The 25,128-nt window shown below is 33.0% G+C and overlaps 2 protein-coding genes across 4 annotated transcripts in view; one reads left to right on the plus strand and one right to left on the minus strand.

The window, feature by feature from the left end:
* Positions 1-22,814, plus strand: part of LOC150093688 (uncharacterized) — a 60,823-nt gene extending 38,009 nt beyond the window's left edge. The window contains exon 2 of one of the 3 annotated variants that reach the window (XR_016550329.1): positions 18,949-19,196. Coding sequence is in view for 1 of the 3 variants with exons in the window: in XM_090413096.1 (XP_090269222.1) it covers positions 22,321-22,524 (204 nt within the window). In the remaining 2 variants the exon portion in view is untranslated. Of the gene's footprint in view, positions 1-18,948; positions 19,197-22,291 lie in introns of those variants that run through there. The other 2 variants (XR_016550328.1, XM_090413096.1) reach the window with 2 other exon arrangements.
* Positions 18,849-25,128, minus strand: part of LOC150093689 (uncharacterized) — a 30,080-nt gene continuing 23,800 nt past the window's right edge. Inside the window, exons 4-6 of the mRNA XM_090413094.1 lie at positions 21,180-21,392; positions 20,890-20,958; positions 18,849-19,104 (exon numbers count right to left, since the gene is read on the minus strand). Coding sequence (XP_090269220.1) covers positions 18,860-19,104; positions 20,890-20,958; positions 21,180-21,392 — 527 coding nt within the window. The 3' untranslated portion in view covers positions 18,849-18,859. The remainder of the gene's footprint in view (positions 19,105-20,889; positions 20,959-21,179; positions 21,393-25,128) is intronic.

The following is a 25,128-nucleotide window of genomic DNA, read 5'->3' on the forward strand; positions in this document are numbered from 1 at the left end:
AAAGAAAAGAAAAGAAAAAAAAAGTATAAAGGTTTTTCGCATCATATTTCAAATCACCATTACTGACCTAAGATAAGGAGGACTTCGGCTACTACCTAATTATTTAAATTATGTTTGGTTTACTTATTTAAACTCTTTGCGTATGTGCTTGTTTCCAAAAAATAAAATAAACTATAACAAAATAAAAATAGTTAAATAAATAATCAGTGCAAACTCTTGTAGAGTATCTCGTTCGTTTTCGACGATTCCCTTAGATCGGAAATACCTGGGTTCGAATTCGGCCTAGGACACGAAGGACCTTTACAAGACTTTTCAATTGAAGGTGAGTTAGCCGGCTGATACGAAAGTGGCAAGGTTTTGCCTCAGAATCAAATCTATCCTAGAACTCACGCTATTTCATGCAATAATAGAAGAGATGGTAACAGTCACCTGGCGTACTTACCATAGTTTTTAAATTCATCGATAACTATAAACTTTACTTATCGGAAACTACCAAAGGTGGACACTGACTGCCTACCGATTTCCAAAAATGTGTTAGGGCTAAAAGAATTCCGTTTACTCTTGTTTTGTTTTTGTTTGTTTGTTTTTTTAAACTTTAAGGGAATTTTATATAATTTATTTTATTTTACACAGTCAACACATTACAGTGGAAAGGAATGGTTTAATGGTTAATGGTTTAATTACAGTGGTTAGAATGGTTTAATGGTTAATGGTTTTCTTGAAAAGCTTCTTGAAAAGATACTGTAATAGGGATATATATTACATGAGTAGCGTATCCGATGTCTTATATCAGAGTATATATAAATGTATGTATATATGTAAATAAGCACAATTAAATTATTAAGACTTTGTTAGCCTATTAGTCTGATGACCATCTCGGACAGATGGTCATCAGACCGTCTATACCTTTACGAGTATAATGTTTGCATAAAGCTTAGTATTTTTTATTGATTTTACTTCGGAATATCTATGAAATAAATCTGAAATATATATATATATATATATATATATATATAACAATTTATTAACGAAACCAATAAACATGCGCTATCGAAATCAAAATTTCGGAGTCATTTCGATAAATATTTGCTCCCATTACAGATGATAAAGAAACTTATTAATATGCAAATTAGTCCGTTAGCAAAGTGCGTTATGTGCGCACAGTGCCGTAACTAGGCGGGTGCAACGAGAACACAGACACAGGGCCCAGGACAAAGGGAGCTCTGAAATAGGGTATCAAAAAAATAATCAGTATTATATTTTCATTTTAAATTTTGCCGCCGTGGGAGCTGATTCAGAAACATATATTATAATATTTATAAACAAAATTTCTATTTCTATAGTATTTTTTTTTTAATTTTTTATCCAAAAAAAAGGGGGGGGGGATCAAAAATAAAATCTTGCAAAGGGCCCATGAAAAGCTAGTTACGGCACTATGTGCGCAGTTATTTGACAGTAGAAATGAATAACGATGGTTCAAACATAAATTATTTCAGAAGCTGTTTAAAGTTCACTACCCAGACCGGTTTCGACCTTTATTGAGGTCTCATCGTTGAGATCCTTTTCCGTAATGCATAACATTATACATGTACGAAATAGGTGTGTTTTGCATTACGGGATACATACGAGTGGTCTAGATGTGAAGTTACTTCATCATTATTTATTTGCAAATATTTATATCTTACACTTGGATAAAGGATTCAACCAAGAATATAATTTCTTGGCATCTTTCATTTATAGTATAATCAAGTAAAAAAGATTTTCAGAGTGTCTGTTGCAGCTTAATTTTCAGTGTAAGGGAAAGGTGAATAGCATTCTTTATAACCTTAACATTAAATCAAAATGCAGAATTTTAATATTATTAAAGTTTTTCTCTCAAATGTTAGTTGACTCCTGATTAAGGTTAATTTTTCTGTACAACTTTTAAAAATCCCAAATCCATGTAAACCATAAAATACTGTTCTCACATTTGGGATTGACACCAAAAACCTTTCTAAGAATATTTGTTTCTATCCATTTACAGTGAATTAATGGATAACATGAATTAATTGGAGGGAAACCAGTTATGCCCATTGTACAGGTATTTTCATGGATTTTTCATGGAAAAAAAAAATCTGAGTTTAAAAGGTAATAAAATCAATGTAACAAATATATGCACATTTTTAATTCTCCCCTGTGTAATCTGACATATGGTTCGTGGCCGGCTTAGGAACCGTTCTTCACCCAAGAAATATCTTTCCTACTCCAGACATCGAGGGAGATAGGCGGAGAAGCAGTTCCTAATTCGATGGTAGATTCTATCTTACTCAGTGAGGAGATGTTTTTACGTATGCAATATTTTAGAACATTGATGAGAAAAATTAGTTATTTTTTGTTTTTCCTCCCAGTGGGAGGGGAACTGCAATAGTACCACCTCAAAGGAAATAGGCAACGGGATCCTAAGCACTTCAGCCAGCCTTCGCCAAATGCGCTGCACTGGTAGAAGAGGTGCCCTACAATTTCATTGACAATTTAATATTGGAAGGGCAAATCCTCCTTGCGTGGAGGAGAAAAGCACTACATACCTCGTGCTTCCTGTGGGTCCAGAAAAAATCGACAGGAACGTAAATATTTGTATGTAGTACTTACTATCCTTATAAGGACTGGCTTAAAGGGACGAAGCAAGAATGCTTTTCATCTTCTCCGTTATCTGTAGAGGACAGTGTAGGGATAAGGTGTTATTGAGCTATTAAATTAAAGCTCTGATCATGGCAGGAGGGTAACAGCAATAGCCGAGCCTCAGTTAGAACTTCATTGGCTACAGCATTGCCATCCATTACCCTCCAAGGGTATTGATCACCGCATCTCACGGTCGATTGATTCATTCTCAACCTAATTTTTAGTTTTTCAACTCCATTTGTATGTATATGTATTATGTAGGACGCAGGACATATATGGCGCAGAGGGTGAAGCTTGACGCTTTTCATATTCCCTGTTGTCTGTTTCGGGAGCAGTGATGGGAGAGATTTGTGAGCTATTTAGCTCGCCCTGAGTGGGCAGAAGTGGTTATTCGTCGTTGAGTGTTAGGATGGCTTTCGGTCTTTTATGTTTTCAGTGGTCATTACCGTCATAGTTTCCGGCTTGCTGTATTAGTTGGTTTGGATGCGTAGATGTCTTCATACAGAATTTTTCTGCTAGGGAGCGTAGTAGCGGAGAGATGTAAGGGATATTTATGTCCCGGTGGATCTGGGCGTTCCTGACGAACCACGGAGCGTCCAGTATTATTCGCAGGCACTTGTTCTGTAGTCTTTGTAGCTTGAGGATATTTGTCTTGGAGGTATGGCTCCAGGCTGGGGAGGCTTATATAACTGTGGGACGGATCACTGTCTTGTACAGTAGAATTTTGTTTCTTGAGCTTAGTTTGCTGTGTCTGTTGATCAAGGGGTATAGGTGGGCGATAACTTTTGAAGCTTTGGTGCATGTGCTCTTGATGTGGCTATTGAAACATAATCGCTTATCGAGAATTATTCCGAGGTATTTTGCTTCAGTTTTCCAGGGAATTTTGGAGTTGAATAGGGTGATGTCCCCTTTTGGGGGATGCTCGTCTTCTTGTGAAGAGTATCGTTTTGCTTTTCTGGGGGTTTAATTGTAGTCGCCAGTTTTTGAACCATTTTTCTAGATTCAGGATGGTGTCTTGTAGTTTTTTGGAAACGAGATATGGTTGGCGAGTTCTGGCTAGAATAGCTGTGTCATCTTCATAAAGGGCGATGGTGGATGTGAGAGGATTTTGAGGGATGTCTGCTATATAGATGTTGAACAGGATCGGGGCTAGCGGTGATCCTTGAGGAACTCCAGCGAGGATTTTCCGTTGGGTTGAGACTGTTTCATTGATTTTGACTTGCATTCCCCTGTTGGAGAGGTATGATTTGATCAGGTGTATCATGTTTAGTGGAAGATTAGCGATGATAAGTTTGTAGAGGAGGCCTTGGTGCCAGATCTTATCGAAGGCCTTTGAGATGTCTAGGAAGACGGCTCCAGTGTGTTGATTCCAATTAAATCATGTGGTGATGTATTCTACCAACCTATGGATCTGTGATTTTGAAGGAAGCCAAATTGTTCTTGTGGAATGATATTTAGTTGGTTAACATGATCTTAGAGTCTGATGAGGATGATTTTCTTAGCTATTTTCCCTTAATTGGATAGCAAGCTGATGGGACGGTAATTTTCAGGTAGGTCATTGCCTGGTTTGTGAATTGGGATGATGTTAGCTATTTTCCATGACTGTGGGAAATACGTATTAAGTAGTTCTTATAATAGTTCGAAAGAACATGTATGTTCTTTCGCTTAGTATATGATTTACATTGATAAATTATATATTTAGGTGTACTTAGAAGATTTCATTCATTTAAAGAAATTTAAAAGAAAAGCCAAAAATTTTAAGAATTATTAAATATAATTAATTTTTACATAGGATTCTATTTAAAATTTAATAAAAAATACTCAATCAATGGAATTAATGTAAAAATCTCAATGCGTTAATTTTCTGTATGTTTAATTGATTTGAAATTTATTTCAATTATGAGGCTTTCTTCATCATAAGTATTTGTAAAATATTGTCTGTTCATTGAATTATATTACAATGAATAAAGAAGTAATAGTTCATATTAATTAAAACTATATTTTATGCAGGATGGCCCATAAGTGACGAAGGGGTTCGTTAATGGATAAAAAAGTTATTAAAATTAATATAATTATATAATAAATATAGTTAATATAATAAAGTTAAAAAAGTTATGAGATAATAATAATAAAAGAATGTCGTCTGCTTAGCGCCGAAGACCACTGGAAGATTACAACTGTAAAGGAATCGTGAGCTAAGACGGACACAATTTCCAACATTCTTTTCCTTCTTTTCGACTAGAAATGGATTTTCACTGGCAATTCCGATCTTCAACTTTGTTCTTGTGTCAGCACTGCACGCGTGTGGGAAATATTTTCCCGTCATCCACACGAACTTGCGTGACAAGACGTGTGCTGTCTACATCTTCGTGTAATCAACTTTATCACATGATACATCGAAAGATTGCGAAGTTTCCAGTTAGTTTAACGCTCAGTCATAAAATGTCTTTAGGTCACGGATTCCATTGCAGAATTTCACCATCGCCAAAAGACCTTTCAACTTTCTTTTAAAAATGAGTGACTAAATGAAGACTAAAATAAAAAATAAAAAAAAAACCTGGAAAGAAAAGTATATGGAATTCGATTCCTTTTATAGTATTTTATTTATAGTTATTTATAGTTAACAAGATGAGTTCTAAAAATGCCGAAAAGTGCTGGTTTACACAAATTATCACGTGCAGAACTGAGCTCATTAATTTAGTATGTTTTTCTGAGAAAGGCGCTTGTATTGTGTGGGTGGGTGGGTAGAACCCGAATTTTCACAGGAAACTCGCGAAATTCCCCTTCATTTGAAGGGAGTTAAAAAAATAAAGAAGCTATGAAAAGTGAATTTCCCGAGTTTCCTGTGGAAATATTAACTTTCCTTAATATATTTATATATAATATAATATATTAAGGAAAGTTAATAAATATAGTAACTTTCCTTAATATAATCATAATCCTTTTCCTGATTGGTTCTCTCAGGAAATATTAAGAGAAATGAATAAAGAATAAGACTCTGATATAATTCCAAACTTAAACGTCCTAATAAATAAATAAATAAAATACTTTAAATTCTTGAGGGCTGCTCTGTGTGTATTAAAATATACGTTGGTATGCGTGGATAGTTTAGAAAGTCAATTCGACAGATAACAGTTAATTTGGTGGGTGATCCTCTTAAGGAACCGATTCCCCTTTCCCAGTATAACACTAAATCTCGTATAAATTATGCATATAAGTCTATCCATGAAATTGCTGAATGTTTATGGCAAATTTTAGGTTTACGCTCCATCTACGGATTTAGATGTTTGTTTATTCTTCGTTCATTATTTTTTTTAAGGATACGTTTTTAGCATATATGATTTTAGCAGCATCTCCATACCACGTTAGCAGCAATTATGTTCTTTGGTTAATTGAATAAATAAACAGAAAAACTAGATTCGAATTTCGTCCAGGATGTAAGCATCCTTTACAAGATCTTTTTCAGTTCAAGATGAGCTAGCTAGTCCCATACGGAGAACAGATGAGTGGATGGTTACCATTCAGACATTCGCATTTTTTTCATTAATAAACGAAAAAAAAAAGGGGGGGGGAACGGCTATTGAACACGAACACACATATAGATTTGCGTCTTAACATATCATTAAGACACAAACGAAGAATGGGATAAAACAGTATTTTAACATATATTTTTAATTTTAGCATATTGATATTTTGTTTTTATATCCTCTTAAATCCCTAATCTACCTTAAATAGTTCTTTATCGTTGGTAATGATGTGTGTGTGCGTGATTACAACTCCATTCGTGTTTCAAACTTGATGTTTATTTGCAGGCTATTTTTATGTATCCTTCTATTTCAAGGAAAACAGAAAAGGATGTATATATTTAATACATTCTGAATCACAGGATGTCCTTCTAACCATGGCTAACATTCAGTTTGAAGTACACAATTTAAAATATCTCGACCTACACACAGTAAATATAATAATCATTTTAAACAGCTACTTGTGAGTTAACTAGCTCACTGAATAACCTTACAAGTTAATGGAGCTTTTGTGTTTATATTCAGGATGCTACTGCACATCATCATGAAGAAATTCTAGATGATGCACCACATGTTCTGGTAGCAAATACTTTTCCTCCCTGCTGTACCGTAATCATGTTTCCTGCAGTGGGGAACAACCATTCACACAAGGACAAAAATGTCAAACCCTTAACTAAGCAAGCTGTGCATGTGGACCCACTAATATACAGTGTTATTTAATAACAGTAAATACAAAAATATATATTATTATCATCTCGAGCGGTTCAGATGCTTATTTTCGAAATATGTATTAATATTAGGCCATAGTAATTCTAGAATGGAGAAATATAACCGTCAAAGGTAAGTTTCAAAAGTGATCGCAGTTAGCCCTAAATGAATTTCAGGATGCGTTGAAAACATATAAATGAATCTTCAATGTAATTGAGAATGTATACTTATAAAAATTTATATGAACGTTCTTATTTTCTTAATTGTAGTAACTATAAATCATTGTATATTTATTATAATAAATAAATAAATGATAATAAAATCACCGCTTTAAAAATTTACGTTTTGAATATATGTCCTAATTTAATGAACTTTAAACGTATACCTTAGCTTATAAACATTGATGTTACCTCTTGAAATATATTTTTAAACATTTATGTACTTCTTTAATAATATTATTATTACCATATCATCTAACCACGTTTGATACACTCACTTAGGAATGCAAACAACAATTTATCACTAGATTATTAAAAAAAATTAAGAATGAAAAAAAAAAACATTACAACTTTTATTAAAGTTGCGTAGCTGAATTTTTTTTATTAATCTAAAAATTATCGAACTCACATTGCAATTAATTCAGTGATAAGACCTAACTTAAGTATTTAAGCAAACAGTCCTTATAAGGATTGGCTTAAAGGGGCGAAGCAAGAATGCTTTTCATCTTCCCCGTTATCTGTAGAGGACAGTGTAGGGATAACGTGTTATTGAGCTATGAAAGCTCTGATCATGGCAGGAGGGTAACAGCAATAGCCGAGCCTCAGTGAGAACTTCATTGGCTACGGCATTGCCATCCATTACCCTCCAAGGGTATTAATCACCGCATCTCACGATGGATTCTTCGAATTCTAAGCAAAGAGGACAGTGTAGGGTTAAGGTGTTATTGGGCTATTAAAGCTATGATCATGGCAGGAAGGTAACAGCAATAGCCAAGCCTCAGTTAGAACTTTATTGGCTACAGCATTGCCATTCATTACCCTCAAGGGTATGGATCTATTGGATTCCTTATAGTCCTTATAAGGACTGGCTTAAAGGGGCGAAGCAAGAATGCTTTTCATCTTCCCCGTTATCTGTAGAGGACAGTGTATGGATAAGGTGTTATTGAGCATTTAAAGCTCTGATCATGGCAGGAGGGTAACAGCAATAGCCGAGCCTCAGTTAGAACTTCATTGGCTATAGCAATGCCATCCATTACCCTCCAAGGGTATTGAATTGAATGTATTTCTCGTGAATATTTAAGTTGAGAAACTATATATATTTTATTGGTGTCCTTTTAGAATAGCTTTTTTTTAAAAAATTAACAATTAAATAAATAAACATTTAAAACATGTTATCTATAGTATATTATCCTATTATTTAGTATTTTTAAAATTAATAATATTATAAAACATATATTTTATTTTTAAGAAATTAAACAACAATGATCCCAAATTTATAAATATACAGTATTAAGAAGCCTCCGTTTAAAAAGATATTCATGAAAAGGGACATTATCTATTTCAGAATTGGGGGGAGCAAAGAAAAACATGGCCTTGTTCACAAGCAAGAAAGCCGTTAAGAGAACAGTGACCATTTGAGGCAAGCCGAATTTGAACAAGTCCAAGTGAGAAATTAAAGTACAAAAATAGACAATAGGAAAAGTGAGTTTTAATTACTAAAGAGACCTTTATCAAATGCACTATTAAAAGGCGAACGTACAAAAATATATGGACACACAAACATTCCGCTTTGAAATCGTGTTGGATTTTTAATATCAATTTTTTTTGTGATTTATAATAATAATAATAATAATAATAATAATAATAATAAATCCATTCTCGGAAAAATTATAATAAAATTATCGAAATACGAAACCAACATCGAACATTTGTGTCACGTGACTCTTGGAATCAATTGCTGAATAAATTCTCTATAATGCTACCGAATAGAAATTGCAAAATTGCTATTTGAAAAATTGGGATATTTTGTCTACCAGTCTGCTCCATTTCGATGTAATTTTGATAATATCTAGTATCCAAATTTAGTAATATTAACTTCCTATTTGCATATTTCTAAAGGGAATATTTATAAACAATTAAAAATAACTTCAAAGTCATATATACACATAAATTACCTTTATCCCACACTAGAGCTGTTGGATGTGGGTGTTGACTTTTGTATCCAATGCGTGGCATGGATAAATAATCGCTGGTGATCAGGCACGAACTTTAAATTTGTTTATCTCGGAAGTGGACTCCTTGCGTGGTGGTACACGAACTTTTAAATTGAGTGGTAGTGTCTGTAGCCGAGAAAATCAAAGTCCTGCGTAACAGACCCTATGTGGCATTTGTTGGCTTTCTCTTCGATGAAAATGAATATTGGTTACCTTAGTAACCTGTGCAGTGAACCCTCGCGACTAAGCAGAATGATGTGGCCCGTTGGAAAAGTGTGACAGTACTTCAGCTACATCTACGACTGTGTACTCTTAAGTCCTCTAAATCGATCGTCTGCTATCTGATTAGAAATATAATGCGTTTGACTTTTTTCCCTCTTTTTTTTAATTATATCATTTGACAGTAAGTGGCATCCGTATAACTATAAACCATTCAATATTGTTAATTTAATGGAAAAAAAAAACAGATTTACAAAATATACTATAATGTTTTTTATTTCAGTAATACGATTATTTTTAAAAGCGAAAAATTTTATGTGTGGAATCAAACATTCATCAATGATACTTTGGATTTGCACGATCAACCCATCGAGGTTCTTGGTGTTTAGTTACCTTTATAAACAATGGTCTCTCTCTCTCTCTCTCTCTCTCTCTCTCTCTCCACCACTCATAAATATTCAAGTATTTACAAGAATATATCAACTCCCGTTGTTTCCATGGCACCAGTTTAATATTAAATGTGGCACGCACAGTGCCAGCACCTTGTTATTTATAAATAATCTTTGCCACTAGCAGTCAACAGTCGCAATTAAAGACATTTCAAGTTTGAAAATGAGGTATGAAATATCAGGATAGGAAAATTTTAATTTTCTAGGTGATAATGGAATAATGCGAACATTAAGTTGGTATTGTTCGAGCTAATGTATATTAGAATCCATAAAATTTTAACATTCTGGAAAACTGGCATTCGAATTTTGAAAGGTCAGATTATTTGTCCCACGAAACAGTGTTCGTAATATGAAATGTTGCATTTAATACTTCCTTTGAAAGCTGAAAATCAATAATAAGGATTCGGACAGTGTCTTTCTATGAAAACTATAAATAGCTCATATGTTTATATCTATTTATTGGTAAATAATTATTCATTTGCTGCCTTCGTTCAGGGGTTTTCAGGAGTCTAAATACTGCTTACTTAACGATCAACTAATTCAAGAATTAGAGGAAATTTTTCTAGGCTGAAGATGGCTTAGCAAAAGTTCCTCTAGTTAGCGACTGGAATCGAACTTAGAAGTTTTTCTTCGGGCATCCTAACGCTATGGAAATAAACGTGATCTCGCCAGGACTACCTATTTGTGTCAGTGAATCTGTTAAAATTCAATTGTGATGGAATCGTCCAAGCATTTAGGGACAGTTTTCTGTCAATTCAACAAAAACGTTCCATCATAGAAGAAATACCTCCTCGATGGTCTACAATTGTAATATTTAGCGTATAACCTGACGGACCTTATTAATTATTTCTCAATATCTTTTTTTTTTTCTTAGATAGATTCATTTTATGAGTTTCTTAATAAATGCTTCACTCTGGGGGCAGGGTTTAGGGACTATATAAGCATTGAAAATTCTGTAAGTTTACGAAATTAATAATGAAAACATCCCACAAAAGGCTGTCAAAAATTTTGCCAAACACACATTCATTAAAAATAATTCTCTGCGCAATAGTTAACTCTAAAAGTAATTATTACACAGGTGCTGATATTTTCCGTTACGATTACACTTGTTTTTCTAAAGTAGGTTAACCAAAAACAAAGAATTCGAAATAACCAGTTCAGATAAAAATCAAATGAAATAAAATGTTATTAAAATGTCCAGGGTTAAGTTTTTCTCAAGTTTTGTTCTCTTCTAGTTGAGTAACATTCGATCGATGTCTATTTTTAGAAGACAAGCAAACATAATGTACTATTCGACTAGCTGACAAGGCTGTTTGTGGATTTACAACAACCAGCGGGATGCATTTTTTAAAAGTCAATAACTACATTTTCTACCAGGAAAAAAATAATAATAAAATAAATAATAAAGTCTATTTGTAAATACCGAATTCCTCTCGTTTCTGCAAACCTCCCCAATCATGTCTAGTGATTTGCTCATTATTAAAAATAATAATTATCATATTTTTTAAAAAACGCCCATTGCATGACTACATTCATATTACTCACTCATCTGTTATTCATGAGTATTACTGTGAAACGTATAAAACACTAATTCAAAAAAAAAAAAAAAAAAAAAAAAAAAAAACATTTTTCACTGTGTTAATACTGTGTTAGAATGAATGCGTGAAAAGCACTCATTTAAAATTCCGAAACTCTATTAATTTGAGCGGCACGTGAATGCTCTCGTAATCGTCACGTGTCGTCGTTTGCATGTAAAAGAGGAAACGAAGACCTAGAATTGCAGCATCGTTTGGTTAAAAAAGTCTGCGCCGGTGGCGACAACTAGTTTAATACGCATGTACGCGCCCAGCGAGGCGACGAGTTATGGAACGACGGTAGTAATGTAGCTGTAGAATAGTAACAGATCTCCTTACTTTTGCCTAAAATTGCGATTCATCAACAGTTAACGTTTATGACACGATTCGAAGTAGTTTTCAGTTTTTTGTTTCTTTTTTTTTTAAAGTAAACATCGACTAAATATCAGGGATAAGATATGCGATTATGTAATTTTAACTGTACCAAAACAGTATTGAATTAAATAAATAAAGTCAACGTATTAAGCCTAATGGTAATTACCTATATATATTTTAAGTTATAATCATAATTTCGATACCAAAGAACATTTTTTTGTCGACTTCATCCTAATGGTAATCATATATTTATTTTATTTATTTTAAATTATATTTTAAATTTCTTTCTTTAAACTTTCCATTTCATGCGCATAATATATCATATTTATGTTTTAATTATGTAGGTATCAATTTAAATTAACCATTTATATTTTACATTTTTTATAAAATAAAATAATTTAAGTGCAATAATAAAATATAATTAACTTTCTATTATTTTTTAAAGTATTAATATAAAATAGTTGAATTTTATAAGTGTAAATTTAAATTAGTCTCCTTATTATTCTTTTATAAATCTTGATAATATAATTAGCATTATAATTACCAAAGAATAACAGTTAACTTTAACACTCTGGATTTAGTTTGTTTCATGTTCTGGTAAGATTATTTGTCCACAGTTGGTGATATAAAAGAGGCAAACAGAGAGGTTGAAATCACCCTGTTAAAATATAAAGGTGATGAATGAAATATAGTAAGTATTTGTAATTTTGGCATACTTTTAAATAGCTTTTGCTGATGTAATTTAGCGTCAAGTAAAGTGCAAACAATAATGTGAAAATCTCACATCGAGTCAATAGCATACAAATTAGGATACAAATACGTACCACTCATGGAAATAAAAAAAAAAATATAAAAAAAAATTAGAGCCGCCATTCTGAAAGGATAATCCATTCAAATAAATGAAAGGATGCAACTCAAAAGTTGTTAATGAAATTATATATATTTTTTAATTTATGATTATTTTATAAATTATTTCATTATTATTAAATGACGGACGTAAGGAATCTCAATACACATCGAGACGCCTCTTAAAACAATCTATATATTTTCTCTTAAACTGTCTGTGATGTAATACTCTCAGAAAAACGATGTCTACCTCTTGACGAAATAACTTCCCTTATAAACCAACTACGATCGTGACTGCAGAGCAGGTGGTTCGCGTGATTGAAACTTTTTCTTGCAAGACCTTCGGCCTCTCCAATGTCTCCCCCATTCGGTTATCATGAAGAGAACAGAAAGTAAATAAGTCATACAAAGGAATCTATATAGTGCAGTCTAAATTTAAGGGGGGGGGGGATATATTAAGATGTTTTGTGATAATTTTAGATTCTTGAAGAACAGAAAGATATCAAAAGTCCTTATTTTTCTTCGTGATTATTCTGAGATAAGCTTAATTATTATAGATATACTAGTTTATTTAAGAATGTACCAGACGGTAGTACATGCTTAAATAAATATGTTTTAATAAAAATATTCTGCTAAGTATAAAGGTTTCTATTTGAATTTCAAAATGACTGATAATCTCATCAGCAAAGTGAAGATTTTATCGCATTGCAAAAAAAAAAATAAAATAAAATAAATAAAAAATAAGTAATAATAATAATAATAATAATAATAATAATAATAATAATAATAATAATAATAATAATAAAATGAAATAAATAAAATAATAATAATAATATGAATATGAATAAAATAATAATAAAAATGAAATAAATAAAATAATAATAACAATAATGATAATGATAATAATAATAATAAAATATAATAATAATAATAATAATAAATATTATATTCAGAGATGGACCCTCTAGATCTGGGAATAATTGAAAATTGTATTAACTAACTAAAAATTTGTCACTTGTCAGAATGTGTTGCGAAGGTTTCACTACTTTAAATAAATTTAATTTATATATATTAATTTTAAAAAAAAATCAGCTAACGCCTTTTTATTCCAGTATACGGGGAGTAGGCGAGGCCATTTAGCCCTATCTAACATTTAATTTAATTTATATTTTGCAGCCTGAAAATAATCATAATAATAATATGAAGCTGTAATATAAAATAAATATCTAATTTATTACAATTACGAGCGCGCGCGCACACACACACACACACACACACACACACACACATATAATGAAAGAACGAGGTCACAGATATAATGAAGAGTGTAATCCAAATGAATTACTCTTTCTTTCCTGGGCCAAGCCAACGATTCACTGCGTTTCGTTTTATCCTTTAGCGAATAATAATGCACTTGTTGAAACAGCAAGTCATGCAGACGCATTTGTGGCTTTTAAGGTAATTACAATAACCAACAACTTCCGCAGTCTTACTGCAATTACTGGTATGTCGATTTCCTCATGTGTTGCGCTCCATCTGTTGGATGCCAATGATATTATTTTTACTTTCATAATAAATTTGCCAAATTATTAAATTCTGTCTGTGGAATATTTTTATAACGACACCAACAGGTTACAGGGAAGCGAACAGTCTTTGTTTACTTAGTTATTTTTAATATGCAATTAAAAACGTAGTATTTAGCCCACAGACCGGGAATTCGTATTTCTTTTAATTGCTTCATTTCTCAAATTTCATATAACATATGTAAGCCAATTTTATTTTATTTTTCTCGATTATAAAGTATCTACAGGAATTGTCTCCGTCTAATTTTTAAAAGTAATTTCTGACTACTTCTTTTATTTTTATAATATGATTTTGGAAAAAAAAATCACAAAATGTACTGTTATGTAGTCTGTTTTTTTTTTTCCCCAATCTGTTCATAGTGAAATGGGGAAAAAAGTCATGGGGGGGATGGATTTTCCGATAACATTGAAGGTGCTTGAGACTCGATAGCTTTTACTGAGTGGACTGGAATGTCAACTATCGACAGATAGCAGACGACACTCACACATGATCTGCTAACGTAGAAAAACTCGAAGTACATGACACTTCTAATCAATAAACCTGAATATTTCGTCTTTGCTAGGTACCAAAAATTCTCTTCCATTATGACCATATACTTGCACTTAAATAGTCGTGTTCCATTCATAATTAATATATTACTCGTATTTGTATCATTGTGCATGCTGTACTACTTGTCATGTTCCGAGTTAAAAATCAGTTTCTTCCAGGAGAGAATGCGCAACTTAACGTAAAATAATACATTAAAAAAAAAAAAACATTTGACTATACATTTTAAGTAAAAATGGTGTATGTTATAAATGAAAGATAGTATTATAATCACTCTCCCTCGATGAATCTTTGGACTCCATGGAGGTGTCAAATAATAATAATAATAATAATTTAATTACGATTCTAATGTTTCGTTGTAAAGGTGTGATATATATCCTTTTATTAAAATGTTAAATTTCATTTGTATTTAAATAAGTAATGAATAAAAACAGTTAGAAAATGAACTACAAAAATTATGTAACTCTATTTATTAACTAATAACGTAAACGTAAGACAACTGGTCATGTCAGAATGTCGTTTGCAAACTACTGTTTTCATAAATAAGGCGTAGGTTTTCATTTATTATCGCGAGATGGCGACACAATAGATTTTAAATGAAATTTGCAGATTAAAATTATATTATTCAAGAATTTTGAATATATTGTATATAATATAATATATAATATAAAATCAGAAAATATTATTAAGTTACTGAATATTTTTTTCGAAAGCTTTCATGATTATATAATATAATATAATAAATATATAATATAAAATCAGAAAATATTACTAAGTTACAGAATATTTTTTTCGAAAGCTTTCATGATTATATTTTTTTCGGAAGTTTTCATAATTATTTAATAGTTCAACTCTATCCCGTCGAGTTGAACTGTTATATATATATACAGGGTGTTCGGGATAAATTTGACAGTTTCGTAAGGAAAAAGAAAATCTTCTTTGTATCTATTAAATTTAATGAATTGACAAAAAAACATTACAGGCAGAGTTAATTACAATACTATCAACAAGATTTACTCAAAATAACCACCATTAGCATCGATCACAGCTTCAATTCTGCTTCGGAACCTCGAACAAGCTGATGCTACAGTCTCCCTGGGAAGGGCCGCAAAAACTGTTTTAATTTTATCCATTAACTGGGCTTTTGTATTACTGGAAGTGCGATTGGTGTCTTTTTCAACTGCGCCCCATACAAAATAATCCATGGGGTTAAGGTCTGGGGAGTTTGGAGGCCAAACATTTGGACTGGTGAAGTCGTAGAAATTTTCAGACAACCATTTTTGACTTTTCCCAGAGGTGTGGCAAGGGGCCGAATCCTGCTGCCATACATACGGCCTACCATTGGCTACCCTTGTTATCCAGGGCTTGACTACAGTTAGCAACTCCACGAACAAAGCCCGAATTCCAATGCCAGGGTTCTTCAACACCTGTTCCTGCAGATTTGCGAGGAATTCTGCTGTACGAACGCAATCAGATCGTCTGCTAGGGATCTTTCTTCTTGCTACATCCTCGTAGTCACCATTGCAAGTCTCTAGTTCATGCCTGATTGTTTTTACTGTATTCAGGGAGCATTGGGCAGCAGTCGTAATATCCTTATTTTGATGGCGGGCACGAATCATCATGATACAAGTTATTCTCTTCCATGATTCAGGTGGGTTCCAGCTATCCATCCTTTCTGACATCTTGTATATGAATGAAGAAGGGTCCAAACTTTTAAATGAAGAGAAGTGTGTGTTAATACATGTAACTTACGGAAAAATATAATTAATTATAAATATGTCAAATTTATCCCGAACACCCTGTATATATGAATATCGTAAATTATTAATAAAACGTATTTTACATTTTATTTAAAAAAATTAATTTCACGGATATTTCAGTACTTGAATTAATAACTGAAAAACATATTTTAGTCATTTATAGGTATTGTGTATTTTGGTGGCTTATAAGATCCTAATTTCTTTTCCTTTCAATTGATTCATCGTGTTAGCGGCCAACTGTGAATTTTAAATTTAATCTAAAAATAACGAAGTTAAATTTAGCTAATCATAAAACGTTCGTGTATTGACATGAAAATAATAATACGAATTAGAAATTAGGCAAAGTTTTATTTATTTTTTTTATTCAGCCCACAGCTAATCCACCTTATAGCTTTAAATCAAACCTCATTGTTTGTATTTAAATAAAACAGATGACCTGGATTAATCTGATGGCTTGCTGAACTATCCTTAAAAACAAGGACACCCCCAAGTAATTGAACCAATGACAAAGTGCATCCTCATACAACAAAAATAAAAATGTGGACTACATGGACATGAGGTCCATGTGGTCCACTTCCTTATCCGTTGGATTATTACCTTTTTGCAATCATATAAAAGTGCTTCGTAAAACCACCATTTGGCCAGCGAAGTATAAAGAAGGTGGTGTATAGACATTTCTATGTGAATCCCAATACTGTAAACATTAGTATAGGTGGGCTAGTTTTTAAATATTTCGAAAACCATACGATTAAGAACAAATATGAAACTTTATCAAGCCATTTCTGGTCTTTCATAGACAGGGTGTTAATGTCCATCTACCACTGAAGACATTCTCAAATATCTATTGCATGCAGAGATAGATTCGTACCCACCATCTGTTGGTTGGAGAGCGGGTTCTACGTCTTCAACTTGAAGGCCAGTCAAGCTTTCCTTCCCCCGAATTTGTTAATATAACGCATCTTTGCATGGCCCGAATTTGGCATGTCAGTATTCTAATTTTGAGAATTGCAACACATTTGCGCATGACATGGCACAGCCCTCACTCGCGTGTTAAGTGTAATAATATGCTACAGAGTTCCTGTTCTTTTTTCCTGTAATAATGTAACGTCAAAAGTGATGCAAATTCTAAAGTTGTAGATAAAAAGGACAAGAGAATAATCAAAAATTTGCTATAAATAATGCAAATAATAAATAATTTTTTTCTTGCGAATTAATTTTAGAATGATTAAATTCTCTCAAATTAGAAAATTAATAAAACTACATTATTTAATTTAACTAATTAATTTTGCTGGGATTTAAAACTGAAAAAAAAAATCGATTTCTTCCTATTGTGTAATGGTTTAAATTAACAAAACTCGAAAATCACATGCCTTAAGAAAGGCTATGATTTAAAACTTCAATAAATACTTAGTTTCATATTAATAATATTAACTTAATGAGATGTATTACTGAGGGCGAAGATGTCCATATATGCCAAAGACCTTTCCCATTTTTTTTTTTTTTTTCTGAAAGAATCTAAACGATGTTTGAAGTTTAAGGGATCAGTATCTCACTAAGAATAGGAAGAACGAAAGATGACATTATAAGAGAAAATAAAGAACGGGTAAATTACTTTAAATAAAGTAATTTTAAACGTAAAATTCGATTATGTATCTTCTGCACAACTAAAAAAATTCATCATCATCATCATCATCATGCGTATCAAGGATTTAGGCCTAGCATGGCCTGTTCCGGCCTTAGAAGTCATCGTTGAATCGTTTAAGAGGACGTCCTGGTTTTCTTTTTCCTAATGGCTTGTCCTTTGAGGCTTGTTTTGGTAATCTTTCTGTTTTCATTCTTTGAACGTGTTCCATCCATTTATGGATGGAACACGTTCAAAGGGAGATAAATGTAAGCCATCAGATCTATTGAAGTTTGCACAATGAAGTAACGTGTCACAATTGTCCTTATAGTGAAATTCCATAAGGGCTCATATGTAGGATTTTTGTCTTATTACACAGTGCTTGGTGCTTAGTAGAGATGGCATGTTCAGCAAGGCCGGATTGTTCAAGTTCATAGTGCTTGATACAAGATTTATGTTCATCACGGAAAACAAAGTCAGATCTTCCAGAATGTTCACAATAAGGTAGGTTACAAGAGCAAGGGATCTGATAGACGCTTGGAAAACTAAGTGGAGGAAGTTTATTTGGTGGAGAAAAGAAGTTGAAGATTTTTCTGGCAGGACGAAATGGCATATAAATTTGAGGGGCTTTAAAATTAGGGAAGTGAAATATGGTAATTTCTTCGTGGGTTTCTAGACGAGACAGGAAACAGTATTAATAAGAGATCAATATTTAAATATTTTTCTTAAATTTTATTTTTTTATTTACAAACAATAAACTGAAATTCTGACATAAGGCACCTCTTATATTACAGTTGAGTAAGCGTTATTTCTTATTTGCTTATTTCCGGAACGGTACTGGATGATTTTAATAATTTGGGTTTCTTCTGCAGGAAGAGCTGTGGCTTCCCCTTTATGAGAAGAGGTGGTGCACGCTTTCGGTTTGCACGAAATCTCTCCCGATGATCCACAGTAGCAATCCATACAAGGACCGGAAGAAGCGGGGATAATCTGGCCAGTAATATATCTCTGTCCATCAATGTTGCAAACTGTAAATATGCCGGAAAAAAATCGAAAATTTTACAGGTTAAACTGAAAGGAACAAAATATCAATGATAATAACTTCTAATATCAAAATTAGGTTAGGTGCAAATAAAAAAAAAACTGTATTAATATTATGGGAATATTATAGCACACGCACGCACGCACGTAAAAATTTCATTCATACTTAAAATCATTCCCAAATGCTAATTAAAGAATGGAAACGGAATTGACATCTTCCAAGAGCTAATAAACCTTTTTGATTTTTGCAACATTAAAAAGTTGTTCTCAAATGGATCTTCTGACTTAGAAGAAAGAAAATGATTCTTAGTTCTTTTCTGTTGAGATTGCTAACTTTTAATTTTAACAAGTGAAGAAGGCTGAATTGCAGAACTTGCTCCACCTTTGCCACGGTTGCCTTTGTATGCACTACTTAAAAGGTACGATTGATATCAAGAGGTCGTTCGTTTTGGAGAAAAAAGTAATAGCATATGTTTAGCACCCTCGTGATAAGATTTGTTCCTCCCCTCCCTTCTCTTGGTGTATTACATCAGATAAACCCAATGGGGTTATGGAAAAAGTCAACGAACATCTTATTTATCGTTTTGCTATCTTATTTGAGATTTCTTTTCAAAATAAACAAAACAGAGTAACATGGATATTTTTTCATCTTTATGAAAGGTTTTGATAAAATACTTGTCATTATTTTGTTCATGTAGTCAAGAACATATAAAAATATATATAAATATGTAACTTTGAAAGAAGGCTGCCTTCTAGATGAACAACTGATCCAGATAATCGAGATGTTTTGTTGGAATTAACAATGATTAAGATAAGCGAACTGAATTCCAAGTAAGAACAGTAAAACCTTAAAATATAAAAATACTACAATAAAACTTAAAATCATATATATAAAAATTGAATATGAAACGTAAACAACTTTGTCAAAGCTTTAAAAATGTTCTCATTATTTGAAAAAAAAAATAATGACATTTAAAACTGGCCGTTTTTTTTTTCAAATAATTCAAGTTAAGAAGAAGTGGAAGAGATGAAAGATTTGGGAGTGATGGTGGATAGGAACTTAAAATTTCTTGGAAATTTTACTAAAATTGTAAGGAAAACACAGCGAATTATGGGAATGATGTAGAAAATTGGCGTGTAGAAGTAAGAATGTTTTGATTCCATTGTACATAACTTTGATCAGGCCACGTACGGATTACAGGGCACAGATTTGGTCGCCAGATTTTGAAAAGGATGATGGGATGTTGGAGAGCGTTCAGAGACGATTGACTAAGTTGGTTTCTGGTCTCCAGAATGTGGAATATGAGGATAGACTGAGAGAATGCAAATTACAGCCTAGTGGATAGAAGAAAGAGGGGAAACATGATCGAGACGTGTAAGGGGGTAACTATAACTACCAGATTAGCGTGAATGAGATTTTACATAGAATATCTGGAGACAGAGGGAGAACGACAGGCCATCCCTGGAAGCTGTATAAGGTGAGTGTGAGCAGGGGGGGTAGATTTTTTTGCATGAAGAGTGGTGAGTGATTGGAATATATTGCTTGAGAGTGTGGTGAGTGCAGGGACAGTGAATGCATTTAAAATACGATTAGTTGTGCATGTAAGAGTGGGACTTCCCACGATGAGTCTCTCGACCCCATAGAGGGCTGATAATAATAATAAATTTCAGAATAATTGATAATTGACAATTTTTCGACGATTATAGTACAATTTAAAATATCCTTAAGAAACAACAATAAACATAATCAGAATACCCTTTCTGATACTCACTTGAAATGCGCGATGACGTAGTTGGAAGAGTGTTGTAATATCGCACTGGGGGAGAAGGGAATGTAGAAGCTAAAAATTAAAATAACTTTTAATGTTCCATAAAACTCATTTCTAAATTTAAAAAATAATCAATTGACAAAACAGACCGCTAATTCATTTAGAAATACTAACAATTCTTTTCAATTTTTTATTTATTATTTTTTTTACTTTTAGTTCAGTTATAAGTCTAACTAGTTTGAATAGGCAACATCAATTTCGACTGGGTGATTAACAAAAGACCAGTTACTTACTGCATTTAAATATAGGGCAGCATCGCTGTTTCATACGCACTTCACGACATCCCTCACGTAACGCTTGAGGTGGGCACTCCATATGCCAGCATAGAATACTCCCCTTGAAGCAGAAGCATCTTTCGCATGGATCGGAACTAGTCACGTTTTCGCCGTGAAGATAAACTCTTTTGTCAGAAGCACAGGAGCCACTCACGTTGTTGTCAAGGTAATCTAGTAAAGTGCATTACACTGTTCAGGATTACATAAATACATCAAGGATAATAAAAATAAATAATTAAATAATCACAAATTTATGCATATATATATATATATATATATATATATATATATATATATATATATATATATATATATATTAGGGTTACCAAGTAATTTTATAAACTTGGTTATTTTACTCCTAATCTCAAGTAAGCAAACAGTTAAGTTTACTCCTGAACGTAGTTCAAGTCTAAAGGTGGTGCAACACCAGGGCAACTCATTGTAAAGGTGGAAAAAGCTCTGATCACTATTCTTAGTATTTTCCCATAATGTAAAGCACATCTCACTAAGAGATGTGTACTGCAACACATTATGGGTGGGGTCACTACCCAGACGGGTTTCAACCTTTTTTGAGGTCTCCTCAGTGAGTAGCCAGACCCTAAATACCAAGGTTTTAGTAATACAGAGCGTTATCAACTTCACCTATACAAGTTACTACAAGGTGGGTAGTAATACATTATGGGTAGTGACCCCACCCATAATGTATTGCAGTATACATCTCTTAGTCAGATGTGCTTTACATTATGGAAAATACTAACAATAGTGATCAGATGGTTACCCACCTTTACATTGTAAAGGTGGGTAAAGCTCTGATCACTATTCTTAGTATCCTATAACATCCCTGGTGTTGCACCACCTTTCGACTTGAACTACGTTTTATATTTCATATAAAATATAAAATAACCAAGTTTATAAAATTACTTGGTAACCCTAATATACATTATTCCTAAGGTAAAAAACTTATTTACATATATTTATTTATTTACACATATATATATATATATATATATATATATATATATATATATATATATGCATATATAAATTGTAATATTCCTTATTTTGGACAGACTAACAAATTCTGTTGAACTTCGTATAGAGGAGCATAAGAGAGACATCTCCTATAAAAGATCACATGCATCTGCCCTATCCAGTCATGTTCTTTTCTCTAATAACCCTCATGATGATCAACAGAGTCACTCAGTTTGCTGGGATAAATCCGAAAACATTTTTCGCTGCAGTGATGAGTTTGAAAGGAAAATCGTGGAGTCCAGGGAAATCCTCCTTAATCCTGAACATTTGAACAACAATTTGGTTTACAACATCCCTGATAGCCATGCTGTAGTTGTTCAATACTGGCGTTCATGAGAATTTGCAACATCGCCTCGCATGCAACAAACAATAGCACGTTAGAGAGAACAACTTGAAAAGCATAACGTTTTTGTGTCAATTATGTATTGCATTTTTACCTGTAATTCTCAGGTTTTTGTATCTTCAATTTTTATTATTGTCTTCTACCTTTAGTGGATACCTGAAGAAGGCTGTAAAAGGCTGAAACTAGTTGTATAATTTTCATTAAAACTTCATATTTTATCTCGGTTTAAGTCATTAAATATTTATTTTATATATATATATATATATATATATAAAGTCCAACTCGATATGTTCAATGTACTAAATGCATAAGCTACACCACAACTGTCTTGTAAATACATATCTACAGACATAAATACTTAATATTCGGTACCAAAGGCGACGGGGAACCACCTTGTTTTATACTCAATATTCTCTTGCTACCATCATCTTCGGATTGGCGCACCAGAAAAGAAGTTAGTTATTACTCGACATTCAATATTTAATGTCAGACATCAGTGGTACTATTTAGCTTCCACTTACTTTTTTTGTTTTTTTATGATTTATTTCAAAATCCTAAACGTCGCTTAACTCGTATTCCTTTTTTGTTATTTTTTATTTATATGTCATCTTTTATGACATCATATAAAATACGATAAATTATACTGTTTTGTATATTCAATCTTTATAAATTTTGTCACCCGTTTGTTTTAAGTGACTCGTTGTTAATACACCACTTTTTTTTTCATATCTATAAATATGACTTTTGCTACCTAATGCTATCAGGTAATATCAGGTAATATATAAAATTATCGGTATTCTTTAGTGTTTTAACTCCGATGATGAAGATTTGTTGAACTCACAAATTATTATTATATTATTATATTTATTAGTGTTTTAACTGCCCACATCAGGTAATAAATATGTAAAATTATCGGTATTCTTTAGTGTTTTAACTGCCCACAACAAAAGAAAGACACAGTAACCACCTTGTGGGGTTTCTGTACACAGCTTCACCGGATTCAGCTATCACAGGTGGGGGAGGACCTCATAAGTTTAACTTTCAATTTTTGCTTTTCTGTGTACATTTTTGTTATTGTTTTGTTACGTTTCCTTTATAGGGGATTTTTCCTTTTTTGTAAAGTGAAAAATCAACGACCGTTTTAGAAACGACCCTGGGGGGCAAACAGGTCAACTGAGGCCTCTTTAACCTACCCTACCACTATGCACTCTATCTTTATTTCCTCTCCTACTATCTGCTGACTCTCAGCCTATCTTACTCTACAGGCCGATGATGAAGATTTGTTGAACTCACAAATTATTATTATTCTGTAGTGTTAGATCGCCTCTTGGGCTAATTTGACTAAGATCAAATCTGTTTTTAGATTAAGAGCAAATTGTAGCTGTTCTTTTCAGTTATCAAATATTAAGAGCAAATTGTAGTATCCGTTCTTTTCAGTTATTATCAAATATACGGATCTCATCGAGGCTTTGGATAATCAACTAATCAGCCAGATAGAGTATAAACCCCGGACTGGGGTAAGAATAACACTTGGTGGTGGTAGGGATATTTAAGGAATCCTCCAACTATGACATATGTCTTTCTGCTTCCGGACCCTTGGCATTGAAGTGGATGCTACCATACCGGCAAGGACGTTGGCGAAAGATCTTATCTTATGGACTACGTAGGTGCATAGAGTATATGGTAGTGAGCATTTCAAGAATGCTAAGAATCCCCCAGATTCCCTTTAGAGTATCCGTAGCGTGTTCTCCAAATGGGGCGTCGTACTTGAAGTGCAAATTTTGAGCGACGTCCACAACCCCGAGTGGAAGTAATCATCTCCGTCGAGATGAAAACAGCAGTCCCAAACTTCGTCCTCATAGGATCTGCCAGGGTAATGGCAAATTACCCTGGTGTAAAGAATCAATGCTTCAGGTGTGGCGCCTTCACCCACCTTGGGGCCGACTGCCAGAAAATCAAATGGAAAAATTGCCTGTCTACAGGCCATACAATACACCAAATGTAAAGCAGCTTGTTTAAAATGTGGAAACAACGTAGACACCTGCCCATCGCACCAGTCGTAGTAACAGAAACAATAAACAGCAAGAATTCCCAACCCTGAACGCTGCAATGGAGATACCAACAACAGAAAGCCATGTTGCCACCACTGAAAGACACAAAACAAAATCAAACAAGAAACACCATAAGGTAAAAGAAGCGCCTACAACTGCAGAAACAACCGATAAAGATATAACAGAAGAAAGAGCCAAGGATAAAGCCACTACCACAGAAACCTTAGCAGATGGGGAAAAAAACATAACCAAGAAGAAACTAATACTGTGGATACAGAAGAGGAAAAAGGAAGAAAGCGAAATGAAAGAAGTAATGGAAATCAGGCAAGAAGTCTTACAAAAACGTCCAGGAAGCCCAGAGGAGGGCATTACTGATAACCCAGGAAACGTTATTTTAAGAGACGCAAAGAAACCCAGAGATGACATGGCAACACCCCCCAAAAAACCTGTAATTTTTAAAGTCAGCAATGGAAGCGCAATA

Source organism: Typopeltis vanoorti, chromosome 23, assembly GCF_054136105.1.
Source record: "Typopeltis vanoorti isolate ZY-2024b chromosome 23, IOZ_Tvanoo_1.0, whole genome shotgun sequence".
NCBI classification, from domain to species: domain Eukaryota; kingdom Metazoa; phylum Arthropoda; class Arachnida; order Uropygi; family Thelyphonidae; genus Typopeltis; species Typopeltis vanoorti.